This window comes from Convolutriloba macropyga, chromosome 3 (assembly GCF_964194025.1).
Source record: "Convolutriloba macropyga chromosome 3, txConMacr16.3, whole genome shotgun sequence".
NCBI classification, from domain to species: domain Eukaryota; kingdom Metazoa; phylum Xenacoelomorpha; order Acoela; family Convolutidae; genus Convolutriloba; species Convolutriloba macropyga.
This window is the reverse complement of record NC_134470.1, coordinates 64074000-64097873: the sequence shown is the minus strand read 5'-3', so window position 1 is coordinate 64097873 and position 23874 is coordinate 64074000. Positions and strand designations below refer to the sequence as shown.

The following is a 23874-nucleotide window of genomic DNA, read 5'->3' as shown; positions in this document are numbered from 1 at the left end:
TATGTAAGATCTACGCTAAATTCAACGCTAAATACGTAAGATCTACGCTAAAATTCAACGCTAAATATGTAAGATCTACGCTAAAATTCAACGGAAAATTTTGTAAGATTGGCGTTGAATGCGTTGATTTTATATAAGATCTACGCTAAATTCAGCGCTAAATATGTAAGATCTACGCTAAAATTCAACGCTAAATATGTAAGATCTACGCCAAATTTCAACGCAAAATATGTAAGATTGGCGTTGAATGCGTTGAATTTATGTAAGATCTACGCTAAATTCAAAGCTAAATATGTAAGATCTACGCTAAAATTCAACGCTATATACGTAAGAGGTACGACAAAATTCAACGCAAAATTATGTAAGATTGGCGTTGAATGCGTTGAATTTATGTAAGATCTACGCTCAAGCGTAGATCTTACATAAATTTAACGCATTCAACGCCAATCTTACATAATTTTGCGTTTTTTTAGCGTTGACACCTCGGCCCGGGCATCAAAAACGCGAGAAACTGCTTAACATGCAATAACAAGTGAAAGAAACAAATTCACTTTGATTTAACTGCAATAAAGCACATCATCTCGCTGAACATCGTACATTGTTCACTTACAACGAAATACTATAGTCCTCTTCAATAAACGAGAGAAGTTGCCCATATCTGCAATGAATGCTTGCCAAAACACAAAAATTTCACAAACCAAATGTAATCTTTTCTGTGTTTAAAATCAACAAACAAAAAAAAATAAAAATTAAAGAACCAATCGAGAAAAGTCAGAGGCAAGGTTATCACAAAAAATGGGAACAACCAACAAAATTCTTGCTCTTCTCAAAGCTGAAGACCTAAAACTAGTTAGTGCTCCTTGAGTGTTTAGTTTCAACCATCAAAAATTCATCGTACATTGCTTTTGAGTACGGAAAACGTTTCAGCTTAAATAAGATCCTGAAATCAACCGAGATTCTGAGATAAACTTTTCGAAATTTTTGGTCGTTACCCAAAACTTCCCAAAGAGAAAACAGAAAAGAACAACTGCCTCAAAAAAGGGCGTGAGCCGGTTAAAAAAATGAACTGGACGATGATTGGGGTAACAAAAATCAAACGCTGGAAAAAAAAGAAAAGAACAAACGGATACCTCTTGAAAAGTGCAGACCTCGGAAAAACTTATATCAACCGATATATCGAACAGAGCAATTAATTTTGAACAGCGAAGAAGATAACATTTGACATCAGAAGTATACTAGAAACAAATACTGATACCCATTTTGCGAAAGCAACACTAAGCATCAACTACGAAATGATCTACCTCGTCTAAACCTTAAAGAAAGAAAAGGAAAATTCCTAACGTTACCTTATCAATTATCTTGACCAGCGAAATGATCGGGATATGTCAGAGGCAGGGACATGCAAAGATGCAAGTGTCCTATGAAGTTGAGATATCTTGTCAAACAACATCCTCAGTTGGCTGGATCACCTGGTCATCAGATTCTTCCCCACCAAACGAATGAAAAATTGTGCTACATCTAAACTTATTTTTACCCTAATACATTCTAACGGACAACTGATGAACAGCTTAGCTCGCAGAAGGTTTCTTTTCAAAATTCAAGTCATCTAAAGAAAACTTTTTCTGTCACATAATAATCACTGGGGACAAAAAAGCCTCTCAAAACCCGGACTGAAAAACTGGAAAACTTCTTGGAAGATATCTCTCTCCAAACAATTCAACTCAGTCAATTATACAACTCTGTGACAATCCCGACATATCTATATCAAGCAGTCAAACTTAAAAATCACGGAACACCCGCAAGTTACAATTTTTATCACATATCTATGTAATTTTTGTTGCTTTACTTGACAACTACTTGATTCAAACGATGCCGAATTATTGGTATGCATTTAAATGATATGTGTGAGATGCTTCAATAAGTGCCGCAATCAAAAAGTGTTTCAGCGCTCCAATAAAAAACCAAATCAATGCTTCCTGTCACCGTAATATCAAGGAACTTGTTGATTGATTGGTTTTGGAAATTAGTGACAAACTGTTGATGGGATACAAAGCATCAAATATCCTTTTGGATAAAGGTTTGGGTGACCCTTCAAGAAAAGTAAGCGAGGTTCGAAAACGCTCTTGGACATCAAAAAGTTTAGTGAGAACATAGAAAAGTGGTCTAATAAATCTTACCCGGGTCGGAACTCAAAATTATGGCAGAAAAATTTGCAACCAAATCAAAAATTATCTCAAATGCATTAGAAACATATGAGCATTGATTCCCATCATTAGCATAGTCAAAATCGAAATTTAAGAAATTCGAAGTGTTTGATAAATAATTTGTAAGCGTCTGTGGAAAAGTCGCAAGCAATCAAAACAATTTTGTGGATTTACTTTCAACAAATCAACAGTCAATCATAGCCAACTTTGCGAACTGTTGAAAAAAATGAATGTCAACAAATCAGTGACGTTTGGCAAAAAATGAAAAGTCTAATTCAAAAAAATGTGACTAACGTGATATCTGACCGCTATAAAGAAAAATCAAGTCACATGCACAAAAGTCTGACCAATTTTTTACATTTTTTCTGAATTTTTGAAGTCCAAGTTATCATTTAGTCAATACATGAATTAACGGTTCTTTTTTTTACTTGCTAGTGCTTCGCGTCACAATCTGATTGAATAGATTTTTTTGTTTGAATGTAGAGATTAACTTATCTTCTCTCTTAACTGTATCCATATTCGAATATTAGAAGGCCATTAACAAAAAAGAGAAAATTATCTCAAATCACAAAGATGTTACCAGTGGAGTAGCGCAAAAACTGGTAGATATCGAGGTGTCAAGTTGAGATAAACATGTTGTCAGGAGGATTTACAATCCAGTGCAGAGACGAGATCTGCATCTTGAGCCTCAAGGTAACTATCCTTGCTAGCTCAATTTGAGGATGTAAGCTGAGCGAATGTTGTTAAGAGTGAGCACCTTACAGGTCATCCGGGTCTCACAACAAACTCCGCTCCAATTGCTTCCCAACATGATCATCAGCGTAGGCGAGAGCCCAAGTTGAAGGAATGGAGGCACAGCATCGAATGGCGATCGTGAAGCAAGCAAGCAAAAGCGGTTGTTATTGAAACTCTGTTAAAAAGAGGCTCATTTAGTCATGTATTCTAGAGTTGAGATGTCTTTAACGATCAATATTTGGTCTTACGGATTTGACAGTCATCGAAATAATAAAAATATAGTCGAGATTAGTGGATGGAGCTTCTGTCTAGTAGTGTTTTTGCTAGTTTCCAGCAAACAACTTGTTAACTCTATTTAAATTAACAATTTTTTGCCAGTAGGCAATGAAAGCAGATTTTGGGATGGTTAACATATGCGGGATTTTAGAAGGAATGCTAGGTTGTACCATTGGAAGATGACAACTAGAGGAGAAAAGCTGTGTGCGTTCCCTGCGTACATATCTAAAAAACTAAAGGAACGCATGACGTTAACTTTTATGTAACATATGGGATTTAAAGTTTTGCTTCAAGACATCCGTTCAATTCAAAAAAACTTTGATGAGCTTGAAAATTTTTTACATCATCTTGATACAAAGCCTCACATTATTGCTCTGACTGAAACCTGGACATCCGAAAAAACATTAAAAGGATCATTTCAGCTGACAGGTTACTCCAAGTTGATAACTTGTGATAGAGAGAGTAGAGATGGTGGTGTGGAATTTCTTTGGTCAGTGATCAACTCTCGGTAGAAATAATACAGAAGACAACTAAAAGTCACCAACAATTCCATACTGTAGAAATAGAAACAGGCGAGAGCAAGTGCTTAGTAACTGTTTTATACAAAGCGCCAAATTACTCAATCGACAATTTTACAGATGATCTGATAGAACACTTCGAGAATACGAAAAGCGACGTCGATTCACGTATTCTGTGCGGTGATTTCAATACAGATATTAGAAAATTGAAAAAAAAATGGTACAAAACTAATAGAATTTCTCAAGTTATTTGATTATAATTTAAAAAACAGCTATGATTGTACACGTGAAACTGTAAATAGCCAAAGTGCAATTGACCTTTTTTTTGCTAATCACAATTGCAAGTTCTATGTAGAGAAAACCAAAATTTCAATTCATTATTCGATCTTTCTAGAACTAGCCATTGCAACAAAAAATAATGTTCCTGCCTGTCCAAAGTTGATCAAACAACTACACAAGCTTAAAGATGAGAACTTATGTCTTGATATTAATTTTTGGCTCTACAAAAAGTTTCAGGAAAATAGAAGCTTCATCAAATCTTTAGAGTTAAATGATGTCTTTACTGTCATTCAGGAGTTGATTTTAAAGGCCAAGGAAACTTATATACCCAAAAAGACTATTTTCTTTAGAAGTGGTTGTAAAAAAAACTGGGTTACCAACAAAATTAAAAACTTGTCGCAGAAAAAACACATTTTATGGAATAAATATCTTAAAAGCAAGCTCGAGGAAGACAAAGTGAAGTACAAAGTAGTAAGTAACCGGCTGAAGGCACTCCGCCGTTTGACAAAAACTGAACACTTTGAAAAGAAAGTGTCTTCTAAACATAGTTCCCGGACTTTGTTCCACCTAGCTAAAGACATTAGAAACGACCAGAATGAAAACAAAAGTATTTTGCTATCTTGTGATCAGCTCAATTATTTTTTTGTGAACATTGGTAATCAACTAGCAAATAAAGAGGTTTTTCAAGGCTATCTGAGACACGTAAAAACTGTCACAAATACCCTATTTCTCCAAAAAACCAATAATTCTGAAGTATACAAGATAATTAATAGTCTACCAAACAAAAGTTTGGAGGACTGCTACGGTTTAAGCAGTCTAATACTAAAAGATGTAAATCTAGTGGTGTGTAATTTGCTTGCTGATCAGTTCAATAGGTGTATAGATGAAAATGATTTTACCGAAGTTTTGAAGTTAGCTAAGGTTTTGCAGTTTCACAAGAGCGGTGATTGAAACGACGCTGGTAATTTTCGACCAATCTCATTACTACCAATTATTAGTAAAGTTTTTGAAAAATTTTTGTTCAAACGAATTGAAAATTTTCTCAATGTCAACAGGGTTTTATCGCCCAACCAATTTGGGTTTACAAGCAAACGTAATACCATTGATGCGGTTTCAGAAGTTGTTGAGTTTTTAAGGACAAATAGAAATCTTAAGACATCATCTAGCTGTACCTTCATTGATTTAACTTAAGCTTTTGACGCGGTGGACCATGATATTCTGCTTAAAAAATGTTATGCATACGGACTCAGAATGAAAAAATTCAGTATTTTGCAATCTTTCCTTGATAATCGATCGCAATATGTAAAATTAAGAATCAGACGTCATGTAAAAAAGCAATTACCATCGGTGTGCCTCAGGGTTCAGTCTTGGGTCCCTGACTATTTCTGCTATACATAAATGATCTACCTGCAGTATGCCAGCATTCGAAAGTAACTATGTTTGCAGATGATACAAATGTTTATGGAAATGCTCATAATCTAAACATTCTCAACAAAGACATGACAAATGTAGTGAATTGGATGTCTGCTAACAAATTGACTGTTAACTTTGAGAAAACGAATATTGTTGTTTTTAACAAAACCGAAAAACAAAACTCAAACAAGTTAACTATAGGTCAAAAAACAATTGAGAGCAAAGACGCAGCTAAATATTTAGGAATACACATTGACAAAGAACTTAATTTCAGAAAGCATATTAAAATTGTCAAACAATAACTTCAACAAATCACATCAAGTTTATTTCAATTGAATCGTTTTTTCTGACAGAAAACTATGGTAAAACTTTACAAAGCTGATGTTCAACCAGTAATTCATTATGGGGCTCTTATTTATGGGTGTGCTAAAAAAACAGATCTTAAAGACCAAGAGTGGTCACAAAACACAATCTTGAGAATTATATTTTCTTTAAAAAAATCTGAAAGCTTGAGAGATTTGAAAAATAGAGAAAAAATTTATTCTATTTTCGAAGAAGATATTTATGAGCTGTTCAAAATAATGTCCAGATGTGTTGGACAGGATCACAGTAACGAAGTTTTCAAAAACATGATAACCGAAGATGAAATTGTCAAAAGTATGGGTGTTCAGGGACGAAAAAAACCTTTAAGAACAAGAGAAAGAACTACTACTGAGAATAATAAGCTAATAGTGACAAGGGTGAAAGTTTTATAATAAAATTCTTCAAATGGATGAAAATCTAATCAAATCAAAAATGTCTGCTGAAAAATATCAGTTAGAAAAGCTAGTTCATTATTTCAAGGATAACTTTATTCTACGTGGTAGCGAGTTGGTAAATGTTTTTTGGTAGTTGTTTGTTTTCTCATGGTCTTTTCTAAATATACTTTCCTTGATTATAAACACTGACTAACTTGATGTTCTTGGGAAAAAGACATTTTTATTGTGAGGTTGTCGATGATAGAACAAAAATGATAAAGCTCAAATTTGTCCAGAGGAGACATCACTCTGACACTCCCATTGACCTATTTGATGTTCTCCCCAAATGCATATAACTTCTTGATCGTAAATTGTTTGTGTAATCATTAAGTGAATTACTCGATATGTATTTGGAAAAATTCATTATTATTATTATTATTAATATTATTATTATTATTATTATTATTATTATTATTATTATTATTATTATTATTATTATTATTATTATTATTATCTGTGGATTATGTTCATCTGATAATCAATACTGTGTAATGTCGCTACCAGCCAGATATTAATTTTAGTTGCTTTTTATTTGATAATTCTAGACAAAACAAATTTGTGCGAAAAGTATTTTCGTTATAGTTAGAGTTCATTAACGACAAAATAGTTCATTAGCTCAAAAACAAAGTAAGAGTGCTGTTGCAACTACGATCGCTGAGCTAAACCAGAGAGAAAGAGAGCGCAAAGACATGAGAAACTATGTCCTTTAACACCATTTTATGAACTGATTCTCCCAAATATACACTCCTTGGGGACTATATCATTTTCTCTTCATGGCCTGGGATTAGTTGCTTTAACAGTTTGACTACTCAATTTGTGAGGCTAGGGCCAAATACCTAAGAATCCATTTTTCTTAGCATCAGTGACCTTTTTGAATTCCATGGGGACACACACAGTATATAAACAAGAATTTTCCACCTTAGAGCGCAATTTGAAAACCAGATGACATCATTTCCTTTTTTTATCCTATTCTGAACCGATCTCTCCAGTCCATCAATCATTAAAAAAAACATTTGACAAAAAACAAGCCCAAAAATCTGTAAAAGCTGCAATGAAGCAACACATAAAATTGATAGTGTGCACCATTGTGTATTTTGTGGTCACTCCATGCAGATGAAGACAAAATACACAAAATTCTCCGAACAAAATATCAGCCTCTTAGGTCAATTGAGCCAAAATATTCCAGTTAATTGCAATGACTGTGTAATGACAAATAAGTGTGGGATTTTAATGAAAAAATGATAACATTTGAAAAAAGTCAACATGGAAATGAAAACAAAATTCAAACTGAAGAAAAAAATCTGCTGTCACTTAAAACGTTGTTTGGAGAATTTATGTCCGATTTCAAAACAGCAGAGAAAGCTAGAACTGATTCATTTGCTCTAAAGCCTAATTCCAAAAGTAAATTAAGATCTGTTCAGCAAAATTTTGATGGTAGCCAAATTAGATGAAAACCAGAAAACAAGAAGCTCGAGATAGAGCAGAAGCTGATCATGAAATCTTTAATAAAATCCAGCCAGTTTTCAAATCCAAGACCTGATACGGCAAGAAAAACATGATGAGAATAAACGAGGATTATATTTCTCAGAGAAAACAATCCCCGGGACTGAAGACAAATATTGTTATTGCTCTTCTATCCCACTCTGATGGTTCATAGAAACATAGCTCACAAATTCTTAAAGAATTCTTACAACGGTTTCTTGAAATCAGTGAAAACATAATAATTACTGGAGATCTGAGCAGAAAAAAACTGACACTCAATGACATTTGAAAGTATTATAAAAGAAATTTTTCTAAAATGCTTGACTGATAACAATTTTGAGCAAGCTTTTAAGCACGAAAAGTCACTTGATGCATTGTTGTCAAAATTACCCAAGAAAGTTCTTCAGTCGTACTATGATGAAAATCTTTGGAAATGGTACGCAAGTGATGGCAAGGCATCGAGTGACCATAAGGCCTGTACCACCGAAGTAGAATTAAAGTATTTAATCGTGAAAGCAGAGAAGAACGCAGTCAAAATTTATTTTCACAAAAATCAGACCAAAATTCAAGAAATCTCTCAATTGGGACTAGTCCATTCCTCTCCTGCTGCTACAGTGAAGTGAATGTTCTCATCCAGCAGAGCTATGGTTGGATATGGGAAAAATTTCATAATTATTTTCCAAAGTAACAAAACATTGAATTTCTCTACCACACTGGACAAGTTCTAAAACATCTCAGCGTATGAAGTAAAAGTGGTCTAAAAATCTTTGAACTAGACGTGTTTCATGCAAGACATTTCAGAGTGATAGAGAAATATCTTAGAAGCAAACGTCGAATACCCCCGCTTTAATAAGATACGAAAAAAACGAATTGAAAACGGATAAAAGGAAATACAAATCGTTTAGTAATTTTTTCGTAGCGTTTTCTCAAAAGGCAATTAATTCAAAAGCTCCGAACTCTATCTAAATCCTATGTTCAACAGAATAATTTTAACAGAGCCTCAAATCAGTAATCTTTTAAATAACCTAGATGTAATTAGGTGATTGGACCAGGCGGCCTCGGAAACTTGCCTCGAAGACATCTTTCATCCTCTCTAACAAACACCTTGTTTTTGATCATTGAAACGTTCAGTAATAGAGGTATATACACCCAACTCAGTAGAAGATTAGAGAGCTGGGCACTATATTCAAAGATGAAGATAAATGTCAAATAAACAGATACCGTCTTATAAGTATATTAACTTGCCTACCAATAGTTTTTGAAAAACTCCTCCATCGTTATATCTACGGAAAATTTGAAGATCACCCTACCTAAAAATTTGAAAGTTGCAATTCGGGCTTGGTAAGAAGAGATCAGCTATCTTGCAGTTACTAGCCTTTCTCCACCAAAAATACAAGCTTTTTGAACAGCAAGCTATATCTAACATATCAGTAATCTACCTAGACTTCGACAAGGCCTTTGACTGTGCGCCCCGCAAACTACTAATTAGAAAATTACAGAATAAAGGTTTTTGAGGTAAGATATTTGCTCACATAAAGCTAAATTTTCATTTTGGTTAAAGTAAATCGCTAATTTTCCTAGCAAGGGAACTTTTTTGGCAATAGCAGCTCCAACAATTGCATAGAAAGGTCAAGTAATAGATATCGACGTATTAGCTCAGAAAAGTTATTGGGCAGCATAGAAATCATATTGCTTTATACCACAAAGATAATGCATGCCGTATGCTATATGTCCAAGTTGAGCCACCACTTAGTTGATAGAAGGCAGAAGGTTTCACAAATCGACTAGATCTCAACTTGAAGCAAATGCAAATGGGCTTGTTAGTGTCCGTATTGGGCAGAGTTTTTTTTCGACGTGAAAAATTAAATCCGTCGGCAAAGTCATGCCCACATGAAAGCCTACAGATATTAGGAGGCAGTAAAAATCTAAAATATCACACTTTTTTTGGAAGTTAATTTATGTTTCACTTGTGCTTTCCTGTATGGGAGACGTATGGCTGTCTGCAAAGCGCACTTTAAAGCAACTAGAAAACAAATTAACACGGAGAAAAGACAACACATGCTGGTACGCAACATTAACTACACACGGAGAACGGTTCTGCTCTCCTAAGCAGCGCAGAGGTGAAAAACAAATGACAATAGAAGCGATCTACATCAGAAAGCTGAAACCGCAGTTAAAGACGCGCGATGAGTACCGGGGCGGGAATTTACATTGAAGTATTAGTTCCAAAGAAAAAAATTTGACTTTTTAAAAAATTATTCTGGTACATGTTAAATCGAAATTTTGTAAAACCCAACAAGTAAAAAATAAAAACATATAGGAATGAAAGAAAAAATGCCTTTTCAGGAATATAAAGCGTTATACCCGGGATTTTCAAAAACTCCGGAATAGAAATTCAGTTCATTTTAGTGTAATAAGTGCAAATAAAATGTTGTTAATATGATTTTAATTGTAAATAGTTTCAAAAATTCGATGTTACTTTAACTCAATTCTTATAATTAGAGTCAAAGAGTTTTTTTGATCAATTTATGTTTTATTTGACAATTATTTCTCTACAGCTAACTTAGAGGCTGCAGTGGTTCTAAACATAACGTGTAACGGATGTTTATTGTACCTGTACTTGTTGTGTTTTGCGGGAGAGTTGGCTTCAAACCTAATTAATATAGTATTAATTCAACCACCTGGCGCGGCCTAGCAAAACACATTGCCTGTTTGTGGTAGTGTTTAATATGCTGCTCTTGTGATTTATAGTGGGGACTAACTGTTCCGTCATTTGATTGGATCATAATTCCTTTTTAAAAATTTTTGTATGCAGACTTTCATCAATCTCATTTGTTCTTTTTTTTTTCATTTCGTTTACTAAAACGTTTAGAATTCGAGATTATTTGAGCGAGAAATTTCATTGGACTTTTATCCTCAAAGATCTTCAACAGAATCAGCTTAAATGACTTAAAAGGTGAAGTTTTGTTGGAGTGAACTCATTGCCTCAATTGAACATTTTGCTGAAAGTTAATTTTTTGCACAATGCTATCTCGTAACTTAAGACGTTGTTTGGAGAACGTGTGTCCGATTTCAAAACAGCAGAGAAGGCTAAAACTGACTCATTTGCTCTAAAACCTAAAGCCAAAAGTAAACTAAGATGTGTTCAACAAAATAACAATGGTATCCAAATTAGAGGAAAACCAGAAAAAAGACGCTCGAGAGAGAGAGAGAGAGAGAGAGCAGAAGCTGATCATGAAACCTTTAATAAAATTCGGCCAGTTTTCAAAACCAAGACCTGACACGGCAAGAAAAAAACATAATGAGAATAAACGCGGATTACAATTCTCAGAGTAAACAATCCCCGGGACTGGAGACGGATATTGTTAATGCTCTTCAAACTTACTGACTTTTACAAAAAAAATTTTTAAGCAAGCTTAGTCCACGAGAAAGAAAATCGAAAATAGCTTGTCGATTAGAAGAAAACAGCTTTTGAATCCATATCAAGCATCTGATTTGCGAATCCGAGACCTCAAGTTTTATCATCGTGATGACAAAAAATGGTATGAATTGAGTAATTCTGAACATGATAATCAACTAGAAATTATCAATATTTTATAATTTTTAACCCGGCAACATCCTTAGTCTGCACAAAAAGTCCAGGCAAACTTGTCTCGCTAACGCAATTGTAACAGCAAATAATTATGACATATTTTGCTTCAACGAAACGTTTCGCGGATATACCCATTGTAACGTTTTTTCTAAGCAATTTTGAAATCGATAAAAAAGACAGACAAACAAACTCTGCAACTCAAAACATTCAGGAACACTAATAGCTGTTACAAAATCAACCAACCATCGATTTGTTTATGTCCCAAAAACAAGACAACAGGTTTCCCTAAAATTGTTGAAAGTCGTTGGTAGTTCAATGGTTCTGCCGTGCTTCTTCGATCCCACTCTGATGGTTCATAGAAACATAGCTCACTAATTCTTTATGGATTCTTACAACGGTTTCTTGAAATCAGTGAAAACATAATAATTACTGGAGATCTGAGCAGAAAAAAACTGGAACTCATTGACATTTGGAAGTAATAAAAAAGAAATTTTTCTAAAATGCTTGTCTGATAACAATTTTGAGCAAGCTTTTAAGCTCGGAAAGTCACTTGATGCATTGTTGTCAAAATTACCCAAGAAAGTTCTTCAGTCGTACTATGATAAAAATCTTTTGAAATGGTACGCAAGTGATGGCAAGGCATCGAGTGATCATGAGGCCTATACCAACGAAGTAGATCTAAAGTAATTAATAGTGGAAGCAGAGAAAAAGGCGGTCAAATTTTATTTTTACAAAAATCAGACCAAAAATCAATAAATATCTCTATTCGGACTAGTCCGTTCCCCTCCTGCTGCTACAGTGATGTGAATTTTCTCATCCATTAGAGCTATGGTTGGATATGGAAAAAAGTTCATAAATTTTTTCCAAAGTAACACAACATAGAATTTCTCTACCGCACTGGATAAGTTCTAAAACATCTCATCTTATGAAGCAAAAAACCCACAATTGAAGACAAAATCATCAAAAGACGCAACGAAAATTCACCTGCCAGCCTAATAATATCAGTGCAAAAATTGAGTCAGCTGTCAAAAGAGATCTAAAAATCTTTGAACTAGACGTTTTTCATGCAAGACATTTCAACGTGAGACAAGTGTATCTTAGAAGCATACGTCGAGTACCCCGGCTTTAAAGCGATACGAAAAGAACCAATTGAAAACGGTTAAAAAGAAATAGAAATCGTTTAGTTTTTTTTCTGTAGCGTTTTCTCATAACGCCATCAATTTGAAAGCGCCGAATTCTATCTAAATCCTATATTCAACAGAATATTTTTAACAGGGCCTCAAATCAATAACCATTAAAATAACCTAGATATAAGTAAGTGATTGGCCCAGACGGTCTTGGAAGCTTGCCTCGAAAACATCTCTCACCGTCTCTAACGAAATCCTTGTCTTTAATCTTTCAAACGTTCAGTAAAAAAGGTGGCAGATTAGAGAGGTTGGCACTATATTCAAAGATGAAGATAAATGTCATATAAACAGATACCGTCTTATAAGTATATTAACCTGCCTATCCTTAGTTTTTGAAAAACTCCTTTTTCATTTTATCTACGAAAAATTTAAAGGTCACCCTACACAATCGCATTTCGGGCTTGGTAAGAAGAGATCAGCTATCTTGCAGTTACTACCAAAGTAACACAACATAGAATTTCTCTACCACACTGAATAAGTTCTGAGACATCTCATCTTGTGAAGCAAAAAACCCACAATTGAAGACAAAATCATCAGAAAACGCAACGAAAGTTCACCTGCCAACCTAATAATATCAGTACACAAACTGAGTCAGCTGTCAAAAGAGATCTAAAAACCTGAACTAGAAGTTTTTCATGCAGGACATTTCAGCATGATACAGAAGTATCTTAGAAGCATACGTCGAGGTCAGCCTACCCAATCGCATTTCGAGCTTGGTAAGAAGAGATCAGCTATCTTGCAGTTACTAGCCTTTCTCCACCAAAAATACAAGCTTTTTGAACAGCAAGCTATATCTAACATATCAGTACTCTACCTAGACTTCGACAAGGCCTTTGACTGTGCGCCCCGCGAACTACTAACTAGAAAATTACAGAACAAAGTTTTTTGAGGTAAGATATTTGCTCGCAGAAAGCTAAATTTTCTTTTTGGTTAAAATAAGTCGCTAATTATCATTGCAGTGGAACTTTTTTTGGCAATAGCAGCTCCAACAGTTGCACAGAAAGGTCAAGTAATAGAAATCGAAGTATCAGCTTTGAAAATTATTCGGCAGCATACAAAGCATGTTGCTTCATACCACAAAGATAATGCATGACTTATCCTATATGTCCAAGTTGAGTCACCACTTAGTTGATAGAAGGGAGAAATTTTCGCCCATCAACTCGATCTCGACTTGAAGCCATAGCAAATGGGCTTGTGAGTGTCGTTATTCCGCAGAGTTTTCTTCGACGTAAAAAATTAAACACGTCCGCAAGGTTATGCCCACATGAAAGCCTACAGATATTAGGAGGCACTAAAATTCTTAAATGTTACACTTTTTTGGAAATTAAATATGTTTCGCTTGTGTTTTCCTGTATGGGAGACGCTTGGTTATCTGCAAAACGCACTGTAAACCAATTAGAAACAAAATTAACACGGAGAAAAGACGACACCTGCTGGCACGCAATATTAACTACTCACGGAGAACGGTTTTGCTCTCCTACGCAGCACAGTTGAAAAACTAATGACCATAGAAGCTGAAACCGCAATTAAATACGCGCGATGAGTACCGGGGCAGGAATTGACAATGAAGTATTAGTTCGAAAGCCAAAAATTTAACTTTTGAAATTCAAAAAAGATACATGTTAATTCGAAATTTTGTAAATCCCAACATGTAAAAAATAAAAACAGATAAGAATGAACGTCAAAATCCCTTCAGGAATAGAAAGCATTATACCCGGGATTTTCAAAAATTCCGGAATAAAAATTCAATTGGTTAGTGTATTAAGTGTAAATAAAATGTTGTTCTTAGAGTTAGAGTCAAAGAGAAGTTTATATACTTTGTAAATGATTTCATCTAGTTTTTAAACCTGACGATTAACGCAATGTTCGAAAACATCTGTTTTTTTAATCAATTTTTAATTGACAATTACTCTACAGCTGTCTTAGAGGCTGCAGTGGTTCTAAACGTGTAACGGAGGTTCATTGTACCTGTAGTGTTGTGCGGGAGAGATGGCTTCAAACCTAATTAATATAGTATTAATTCAACCCTCTGGCGCAGCCTAGCAGTACACAATGCGTTTTTGTAGTTTTTCATATGCTGCTCTGTGTTTTATAGTGGGGACTAACGGTTCCGTCTATTGGGTGGATCGTATTTCCATTTTAAATAAATTTGTATGCAGACTTTCATCAAGCTCAAAGATTTGTATCAAACTTTTATCCTCAAAGATCTTCAACAGAATCAGCTTAAATGATTTACCAGGTGAAGTTATGTTTGAGTGAACTCATTGCCTCAATTGAACATTTTGCTGAAAGTTAATTTATTGCGCAATGCTATCTCGTAAAGAAATACGAACGCCATGTTTCATCATAAGTAAAGCGAAAACGGAAGATAATTGTAAAAGAATGGCAAAATTTTTCCGTGGTCAGAATATCCATTTAGTTCCTCACATGAAAACACATAAAACTCTTGAACTGGGAAAGATGATGACAGATTGTAACGAAAAACGCAGAGTTGTGGTGTCTACCCTTTCCGAAGCAGAAATGTTTGTGCTCTCTACAGATCCACCGTTTGACGAAATTATCTATGCATATCACATAACTCCAGATAAAATTCCGCAGTGTGCTGCCCTAACACAGAAAGCGATAAAGTTTACTTTGCTCCTTGAAAATGAAACTATTTTAAGAGCACTGCAAAAGGAACCGCCTTCAGGAGAAGGCAAGTGGAATGTGCTCGTTGAAATTGACCATTTGTATAAGCGGACAGGCTTGATGGCTTTGGATCCTGCCACGTTAAAGTTTATCCAAAAAGTTGCTGCGTCATCCAACATAAATTATCTAGGTCTTTACATGCATTGCGGTAGTTCTTATCATTCCAAAACTCAAGTTGACTCAATTCGTGTAATTAAACAGTCTATCAACGCCTTGAAGGCTTTGAAGAGTGAATTGAAAAAGTTGAATATTAATAACAGTGTTCTGTCGATCGGATCCACGCCGTCTTGCAGTATTCACGAAAAGGATCTCTTCGATGGCGTTGATGAGGTACACCCTGGAAACTACGTCTTTTACGACGCTCAGCAGTTTATGTTAAGTTCTTGCAAGATAGAACATATCTCCGGTACTGTTCTGACCCGTGTTATTGCGAATTACTGGGACAGAAACACTATGGTGATTGATTGTGGATGGGAAGGTCTATCGGGAGAAACGCCTAATAATTCCGAATACTACCAGAAATATGGTTATGCTCGATTCAAAGACTACCCTCATCTGAAGCTACTCAAGATGTCTCAAGTAAGATGACGATTGATCCCTGAGTATTTCTATTTCGAAAGAGGACCATTGAGTGAAACAATGATTGGGCAGTAAATGAAAAGCAAATGTTGGTTGAACCAGATTTCGTTCTTATATAAGCTATAGCGTTTTTCATAAAGTTGAAATAAGCAAACATTTCGAAAATTAGTGAACGAAGTTCAAATTTAAAACCTAGAAAAAGCCGATAATATGGAATTCCAGGAAGAAGTGGCTTTCTCAATTTCATGTTTTAGAGTTTTTCGAACGTTCGGTTATTTCAACTTTATGGGACAGACTGTAAAAACTGCGTTTATCATTTTGGTCTCCGTCAATTCAGACCAAGGTCAGCAGACTTCTAAGACAGCCACGAGTTGCCAAGAGTCGTAAAATGAATTTATCTTTTTGTTTAATAGCCGCACAGCGATAGCTGGGGCTATTATTGGCCTTCTCTTGGTTTTTTTACGACTCGAAGAGGAGTATTGGTTTTCTTAAGGTTTTTTTTTACCGGAAGTACTATTCGTTCAGACGATGTTTTGACCTAAAAGCGAAAGCGAGTAAAATTGCAGTGTGAACTAATTTTTTCTGAGCGAGAGAAGTTTTTTGATCATGCGCTGCGTTTAGTGAATGACTTTTTGACATTGAAAAGTAGTTTTTGACTGAATGGCACATATAGATAACCGTTTTTAGCCGTTTTTTCGTCTAAGTGGCCTAGTTTTTTTGCTTGTAATTTGGTTTTTTGTAGAAATAATTTTTAATCGATGCTATGTTGAAGAAATATAAACCCCGGAAATTGATAGCACAGTATTTTGCATAGCCTGAGATTGCGTTTCAAATGCAAAATTGGCACATATTTCTTGATTTTTTAGTTAAGTTTTGGCTTTTTTCTATTAATTTCTTCATTTTTGGATCTTTTAGCTGTTTTTGTCAAAAATCAGTTAATATGGCAACTTCTCTTTGATAATTCATATACTCAATGCCTCTTTCTACCTCGATGTAATTTTGTTTCATAAAATTGTGCATTTGCTAATCCGATTTTCGTAGTTTTTTTGCCAATTTTTTTCAGTTTTTTTGTTTGTATTTTGCTTTTAATTACAAAAATAGTATTTTGGGGAACACGAGGGACTTTAATTTTGTTTCAATAAAAATTCAATCATTTTTTGGTGTTAAGTTTTTGAAAAAACAGATAATTTTTTTTCATAAATGCAGTCTTAAATATTTTTTGACCACTTTTTTGCAAAATGTTTCATTGTTTTGCATGTCTGAATTCTGCTTTTTCTTGTTTTATTCTCTTCAGCAAGTTGGATTTTTGTCTCGAATGACTCGTTGTCTTTTCTATGTCTCGAATGCTGATCAATGAAATGTACTCGTTTTTCTTGATTTTTTTAAATTTGATTTTTAACTTTCAAAAATCAAGAATTGGTCTTTTTGTTACGGTGTTCCTAACATTGTGTCCATATTCTTCACATTCTCGTTTGTATCATTCTAGTTTTGTCCTGGCACCTACTTTTATATTCGTTATATTGATTTTTTCAGTTGTTAAAAAATTGAATGAATTCAGCTTTTTCTTAGATCTTGGTTTCTTCGGTTTGCAATTGATTTAATTCAAAATAAGGCAGTACTGGGAGTTTGCTAGAAAGTCAATTCCAACATTTCTACTTATTACTATTCATTGCAATTTTCTTCCGGGCTTGGTATTGTTTTTAGACGATTTTTTGCCTTTGAATATTATTGTTGCTTTTGTTTTTCTATGATTAATTTAATTTTTGAATTAGTATGAGATCATGTTGTCTAGCATATATACAACAAGGAAGAAGCATGTATTATTTTTGTCTCAATTGCCGTGATTAGAAATCTAATTGTAGTGGTTCTCTGATTCTTAAGTTTGAGCACTCTTTTTTGAATAATTTTGACTTTCCTGTCTTTTTTGAAAAGTTTTTATCTGCCGTTTGCTTTCGCGATCTGTTTGAGATTAGAATCAATAATTATCTGAGGGCAATTGATGGCCCTGTCAGTTTTGTCAGGCTTTTTGTTCATTCGTTCATGCAATTTCAACTGAATTGCATGTGTGACGTCATTTTTCGCTCTTAGTGGAGCGAATTTTTTTGTTCATGCGCGTGATTAAATTTTTGGTCACACTTGACTTACCTCACTCTCAAAAATGACTTCCTCACTTTGAAATCGACTTTTATTTACTTTAATTCAAAGAGATAAGGTCAAATGGGTGTGTGTCACTCTAATTGAATGTTATTAGAGAGCAGCTAATAGAGGCAGCAATAACTTATACAGATTTTTAATCAAAATATAACAGATCAACCTTCAATGAAAAGACGAATTTTTTTGGTCTGTCTTTTTTACTGTTTTTTTAGACTACCGATCTGCGAATCTATTGCGGCTATTTTCTGGCAATCTGCCAGCTATGTTTAGCTTTGAAGAGCAACCTTTTCGCGTGAAGAGGATTGACTTCAACCAAATAGAATTGGCCGTTAATAGTCTGTGTCTCAATTATTTTACTTCTTTTAAGTCATTAGCTGGCCACCATTCTTTGTTTCGTAGGTTTTGGTCAATTAATTTTTGCTGAGTTTCAGGAAGTTGGAATTGTAACAACGAACGATGGATCCGAGTTAGATTTCCAGGAGTTTCCAATTGGTAAAGAACTGGAAGTATATCCTTGGCATTCTTGCGCTACGGCTGCAATGCACGGCCAGTATTACGTGTATGAAGGCGAAACGTTTAACAAAGTTTCTCAGGTTCTCACACCTTGTAGGGGGTGGTGAAAACTCAGGACCAGCTAAATGGCTAATTATTTATTTCTTTATCTGGACACATAATTGGATCCCTTTAAATTATGCTGAAAAAATTAGATTAGTAACAAGCATTGTATTCAACCTCAAGATGAAATATGTTGGTGTTATACCTCCAAGATTGCTATAATAGTTTTGTATCTTTTTCAGATAGATATGGCGAAGCATCATCCTGATCTAATCTTCTGCCGGAAACAGCCTGGTGTTGCCATTGGCAGACTGTGTGACAAATGCGATGGGAGGTGTGTAATATGTGACAGCTACGTTCGTCCATGTACTCTTGTCAGAATCTGTGATGAATGCAATTATGGTTCATATCAGGGCCGATGCACCATCTGTGGAGGTCCTGGTGTTAGTGACGCATATTACTGTAAAGAGTGCACTATTTTGGAGAAGGACAGAGATGGATGTCCAAAAATTATCAATCTCGGAAGTGCAAAAACTGATTTATTCTACGAGCGGAAGAAATATGGATTCAAAAAGAGATAGCATTAGATGGCTTCCTAGTTTCAAATTGTTTGTTTGCGAAGGTTTATTCTCGAGGCCCGTGTTTGACGTATGTCTTCTGAAGCATTCTCACAGTGCATTAAAAATTCGCTGAAAAACTTGACCGTTTCAAACTTTTTCCAAATTACTTTTTTCCAATATGTTATATTGCAGTCTGCTTTGAGTTAATTGTATCTTTTTAACCGCATATTTGCGTGCAGAATAGGTGGAATGTTTCATTCCGATTTTGCGAAATGATGGATGGAGGTATAACACGGTGGCTATGTTGACAAATGTGATCTATCGATATTTTACGGCAAAGTATTTTTCAACGTTTTGGAAAATATCACTAATTCTAACAAAATTTTTTGCAAATTCAGGAGTAACAAGCGATAGAGCTGGAGTGCAAACGTGTTTGTATCCGAGCTGCGATGTGTAAATCGTTGCCTAAAAGCACTTATTTCTTGTTCGCTCTATAAACTAACACTGGTAATTGAACTTGGTAACAAATGTGTATGTCATTTTAACAAATCAACCTCTGGTTCGTTGGTTCAACCTCACCAGTTAAAATAGCAAATTGATTTGTGATCTCCACGAAAAAATCTTTCAACTTCTAATTTTGATTCAGTAGTTTGATGCATTCGTTTGACGCAATAGTTCAAAAAGTTCGAGGAGGCAACTGGAAATTAAAATTTATTTATTTTAAGCCGCTTTGCCGATCCTTGGCGAAAAGAAAAATGCGGTCTTTTGTTCAATGTTTCTTTATTTGGTGCAATGGTTTTTCTAAAACTGTCAACATTTGGCATGGCAGCCAAGCCGTTACGATTCATAACAAAAAATTTCAGCAAAAATAATGAAATTGATTTCTGAGACGTTTTTCAAAGAGACGAATTTTTAATTCCTTTGAGTATGAACTACAAAATACCGAACATTTTAACAAAATACAGTTTAAAGACAATCCAATGTTATGAATTATAGATGAATAAACAGCACGTATTGAGAAGGTTTAAATTTGCATTAAATTAACGATGTGTTAAAAGATCTTGGCAAATTAAGAGCGATAAAATAATTTAAGATAAAATTAAAAAAAGTGCTTATTAAGAAGTTTTTTAGAAGTGGAATTTTTAACAAAGTTTCCTTAACATAGTTTATGTTTCATGCGTCAAACGTTTGATTGCTCTATACTTCGTGTATTGGTGTATTGGTTTTCTTAAGGTTTTTTTTCACCGGAATTACTATTCGTTCAGACGGCGTTTTGACCTAAACGTGAAAGTGAGTAAAATTGCCGTGTGAACTAATTATGTCTCAGCGGGAGCAGTTTTTTTGATCATGTGCCACGTGCAGTGGATGACTTTTCGACTTTGAATATATTTTTTGATGTAATGGCGAATATATAACCGTTTTTAGCCGTTTTTTTTGTACAATTAGACCAGATTTTTCCGTTGTAGTTTAGTTTTTTGTAGAAATAATTTTTACTTGATGCTGTTTTGAGACTTGAACCTCTGAAATTTATACCACAGTGTTTTTGAGAGCCTAATAATGCGTTTCAATTTCTCGATTTTTTAAAGTTATTATTTGCTTTTTTTCATTAGTTCATCATTTTTTTGATATTTGAGACGACTTTTTTGAGAGCAGGAAATGTTTTTGCTATCCAAAGAATTTGGGTTATATTGGTTATGTCTCGTTTTTCCAAATTTCGAAGAGAAGTATTGGAGAAATTCTTTTTACGACTGGCAGAGGCGTTATGGGTTTCTGCTTTTTTTTATAATTGAGCGAGCAAAGAAACCGGAAGGTCAAGGAGTACAAAGTTTTCAAAAATTATTTTAGTAATCAAAATCGAAGGACGGAGAAAAGAGTGGTTTTTTGTTGATATCTTCTTTTGAAAGAGAACGAGAAATGTAGGTGTCAAAAGTTGTTGCTGAACGAAAGAATTTTATTGTTCACGTGCTTCATTTTGCAGCTGACAATAAATTGGAAAATTTTAAACAATTTTTTTCATTTTCTCATTCTCCTTTTCGAAACTGGATGCGTTTGTGAGCTCATTTACTTTTATCTGTTGGTTTGTAGTTGGATTACTAGGTGTCACAGCCTGAAACAACGTTTGTCGGTTGTATGTTTATTTGTACTGTATGAAAAATGAATTTTTTAAAAATGTTAATCTACTTTGGCGAATTCTTTTTTTGTTTGACTTACTTAAGACTGTTGTTCTCTCTATATTGATGCGTTCTACAAAGAGATATTAGCTGCTTGAAAAGCCAGGTCTTTAGGGGGGCATGACTTCGAGTCGTTTCCGGAATTCTTCCGATATGTTTTTTTGTCTTTTTACAGCGTAGGGTTTGTTTTGAGCGCTTCTCGACTCAGGATTTCTGCTAAAATTTAGTCATTCATTCTGATGTCAGTTTAAGCGTTAACTGTTTAAGCTGTTAACTTCAAGGATTCTCTGTCAATTAGCCCCAGTTACTTTGAAGCCCAAGTAGAATCTTAGATAATTAGTGATTTTCTCCGGCAATTCTAGTTGGCTGCAGTATAGCACTAAGCCAGCAACTGACATAGTATGAAATTTGCAGAACGTTGAGCAGATTTTGCTTGACCTCAGTTTTGTACGGCTACTTTTGATAGAAGACACAGGCACAATAGAGTCAACTAAAGACATGCAAGATTGTTTCAAGAATTTCAATTTAAAATATATGATGCGTTTGCTCTTTTGTTGTTTGCGGGTATATATTTAGTTGAAAGGCTGAAAGTTTTATCTTCGTATGCATCAAAAATTACCAATTTGGTCTGAGTTCGTATAGTTTGGAAATGTTCAGGATGTTGTTCGCGCAGCGCCTCGTGCAGGCTAGACGCGTGTTATACATTTGGTAAGCTTAACAGAACTATGTCCATGTACTTATGAAGTTCAAATGCTACAAAACTAACATCTTATTTGCATCAAGTATTGGGATATTAAGTCAGTTTAAAACAATAAAGAGATGTTTGATGAGCTTTAATATAAAAGCTCTCCAAATTGGCCGGGAACGGTCGTAGTCTTAACCTGTCTGAAACTTATTGCAATTTGCCAACATTTTTGTTTGCGTTTCAAAAGAATCTTGTAAAATATAACCGCTGCTTTTTACAGAATGGTGTGCGTTGTTTCCTGTTGAAAATTGATTTTGCCGATACTTGATGCTATTTCAGATCACCTTTTCTAACGTTTGGTTTCAGTTTCAGGTATACAAACTTATGTATTAAAAGAAGTTGTCATGTGTGCCTTTTTTCGCTTCGAAGAGTGTTTGTGGAAAAGTTGGTGGAAGAGGGACTGTTTTTGTGCATGGCACATTTTAAGATATAGCGAGCAAAGCAGGTGCAATAAAATTTTTGCAGGTGTTTTCCAGTTTTTTTTTTTAACCAATTTCGGTTAGTTAATATGCGATTTATCATAATTGTTATATAGTTTTTGGTTCTATGGCGATTGTAACGCGTTTTTAAAATCAAGTGCAGGCCAATATTTACTAATATGAACTTTTGTTTTTGTCAGACATAACTTCAAAAGGTTAACAAAGTTTTCAAGAAAACATTGACTGCTTTGACGATGTTCTTATTTTCTCAATTTTGTTAACATCTAGCAATTTTGTACTGTAGTATGATAATTTTTATTTCAAACCACAACGTCATTTTTTACTACTTTAAGATGCTGAGATGAAGGTCTAGATAAAGATAAAGATCTAAACTAGACACTGAACAGATGGTTAGAACAAAGAGAATCCATAAATCCCTAAAAATAGTTTCAATTTCAAAATCCTTAAAATCGTTGTTTCAGTTTTTATTTTTGGGATTCCTTTGTTTATTAACCTGATCAATATCTGGTTCTGGACCGTGGAAAAGAAACATTCCCAGATATAAACGTTTTGAGTTTTTAGTACAGATCTTTAGGTGAATTGTTGGAAGAAACATTCTTAATTTGAATGAAATTACAAATGTTTTCTTTTCTCGTTTTTCTCGGCAAGGTATCTGGTTCTAATTTATTCAGTATCTTGGGAACTGAATAGCCTTTAGATCGCATTGTCTGGGAACTTGAGAGGGAATATATTTCAATACTGAGTGACTTTTTGTTTATTGTTTGTCTTAGTTCCTAGTAATTGTTTTTTTGCAATGTGGAAAACTATGGTTTCCACACCTGTCCGACACAGAAGTCCATTATTTTTGTAAAAAAGTTTTATTTCCAGAAATTTTTTTTGTAAAAAGACACAGAACTACAGATGGAAATTCTTACCAATTTTTGTAGAAATTATGCTCCAAGACAAAAGAAACGATAATGGAAAATAGATGATTTTGTTTCCAATGTTGTGCAACTTTCGTAGTTCTACAAAACACGATGTAGATGGCCAAGATATAATTTCCTAAAATATTTTGCCGAAGTAATTTTTTGGTTGAAGAAAAGATTGAAGTAGAATTCTTTTTGTATTCTGACTGTAATTTGATAGTTTTTAAGTCCGTGACCCTTATAAAAGTGTGGCCAGCTTCCCACTTCGATTCTCTTCCGGAAATATTCCGGCTGTTTGTTTTGAAAAATTTACGCTTGACCATTTTGGCGTTCCGATTGACTAGAGACTTTTGAGTGTTGCGGTAATAAAGCTTCTCTCTCATTCTTAATTTTATGCAGTTGAACTCAATTGGCGGTAACTAACTATTAAACGTTAAACGGCCGATAACTCTAATATGCTCTAATATGATCATGTAAAGCCCCTTAGGGAAGATATTTTCCATCGCTAAAGCAAGCGATGACCCCTCTCTCCTGGCTGAAGCAAGCTATAGTACCACCAAGCCCCGTCTATCGTTTGAGAGCAATTGGTTCGAA

The 23874-nt window shown here is 34.5% G+C and overlaps 2 protein-coding genes across 3 annotated transcripts; both read left to right on the top strand.

Moving 5' to 3' along the window:
• The first annotated feature begins 14269 nt into the window (after positions 1–14269).
• Positions 14270–18625, top strand: LOC142336352 (D-serine dehydratase-like). 2 transcript variants are annotated; one of them, XR_012758900.1, is made up of 2 exons: positions 14270–15838; positions 18336–18474. XR_012758900.1 is itself a non-coding variant. In XM_075385116.1 (2 exons), exons 1-2 carry the CDS (start codon positions 14791–14793, stop codon positions 18522–18524), a joined length of 1149 nt encoding a protein of 382 aa, XP_075241231.1. In that variant the 5' UTR covers positions 14271–14790; the 3' UTR covers positions 18525–18625. The 2 variants fall into 2 exon arrangements, 1 of the variants encoding a protein (XP_075241231.1); XM_075385116.1 differs by having other exon boundaries at positions 14271–15750; positions 18336–18625.
• LOC142336353 (PHD finger-like domain-containing protein 5A) lies at positions 18611–19245 on the top strand. The gene has a single exon (XM_075385117.1). It carries the CDS (start codon positions 18708–18710, stop codon positions 19038–19040), a length of 333 nt encoding a protein of 110 aa, XP_075241232.1. The 5' UTR covers positions 18611–18707; the 3' UTR covers positions 19041–19245.
• The last annotated feature ends 4629 nt before the right edge of the window (positions 19246–23874 follow it).

Excerpts from the sequence above, each read along its gene's own strand:
- LOC142336352 (XM_075385116.1), top strand. The coding sequence starts at position 14,791 with ATGCTATCTCGTAAAGAAATACGAACGCCATGTTTCATCATAAGTAAA. Across the intron at positions 15,751-18,335 it reads AGCTACTCAAGATGTCTCAA|GAAGTTGGAATTGTAACAAC; the intron begins GTAAGATGACGA and ends GCTGAGTTTCAG.
- LOC142336353 (XM_075385117.1), top strand. The coding sequence starts at position 18,708 with ATGGCGAAGCATCATCCTGATCTAATCTTCTGCCGGAAACAGCCTGGT.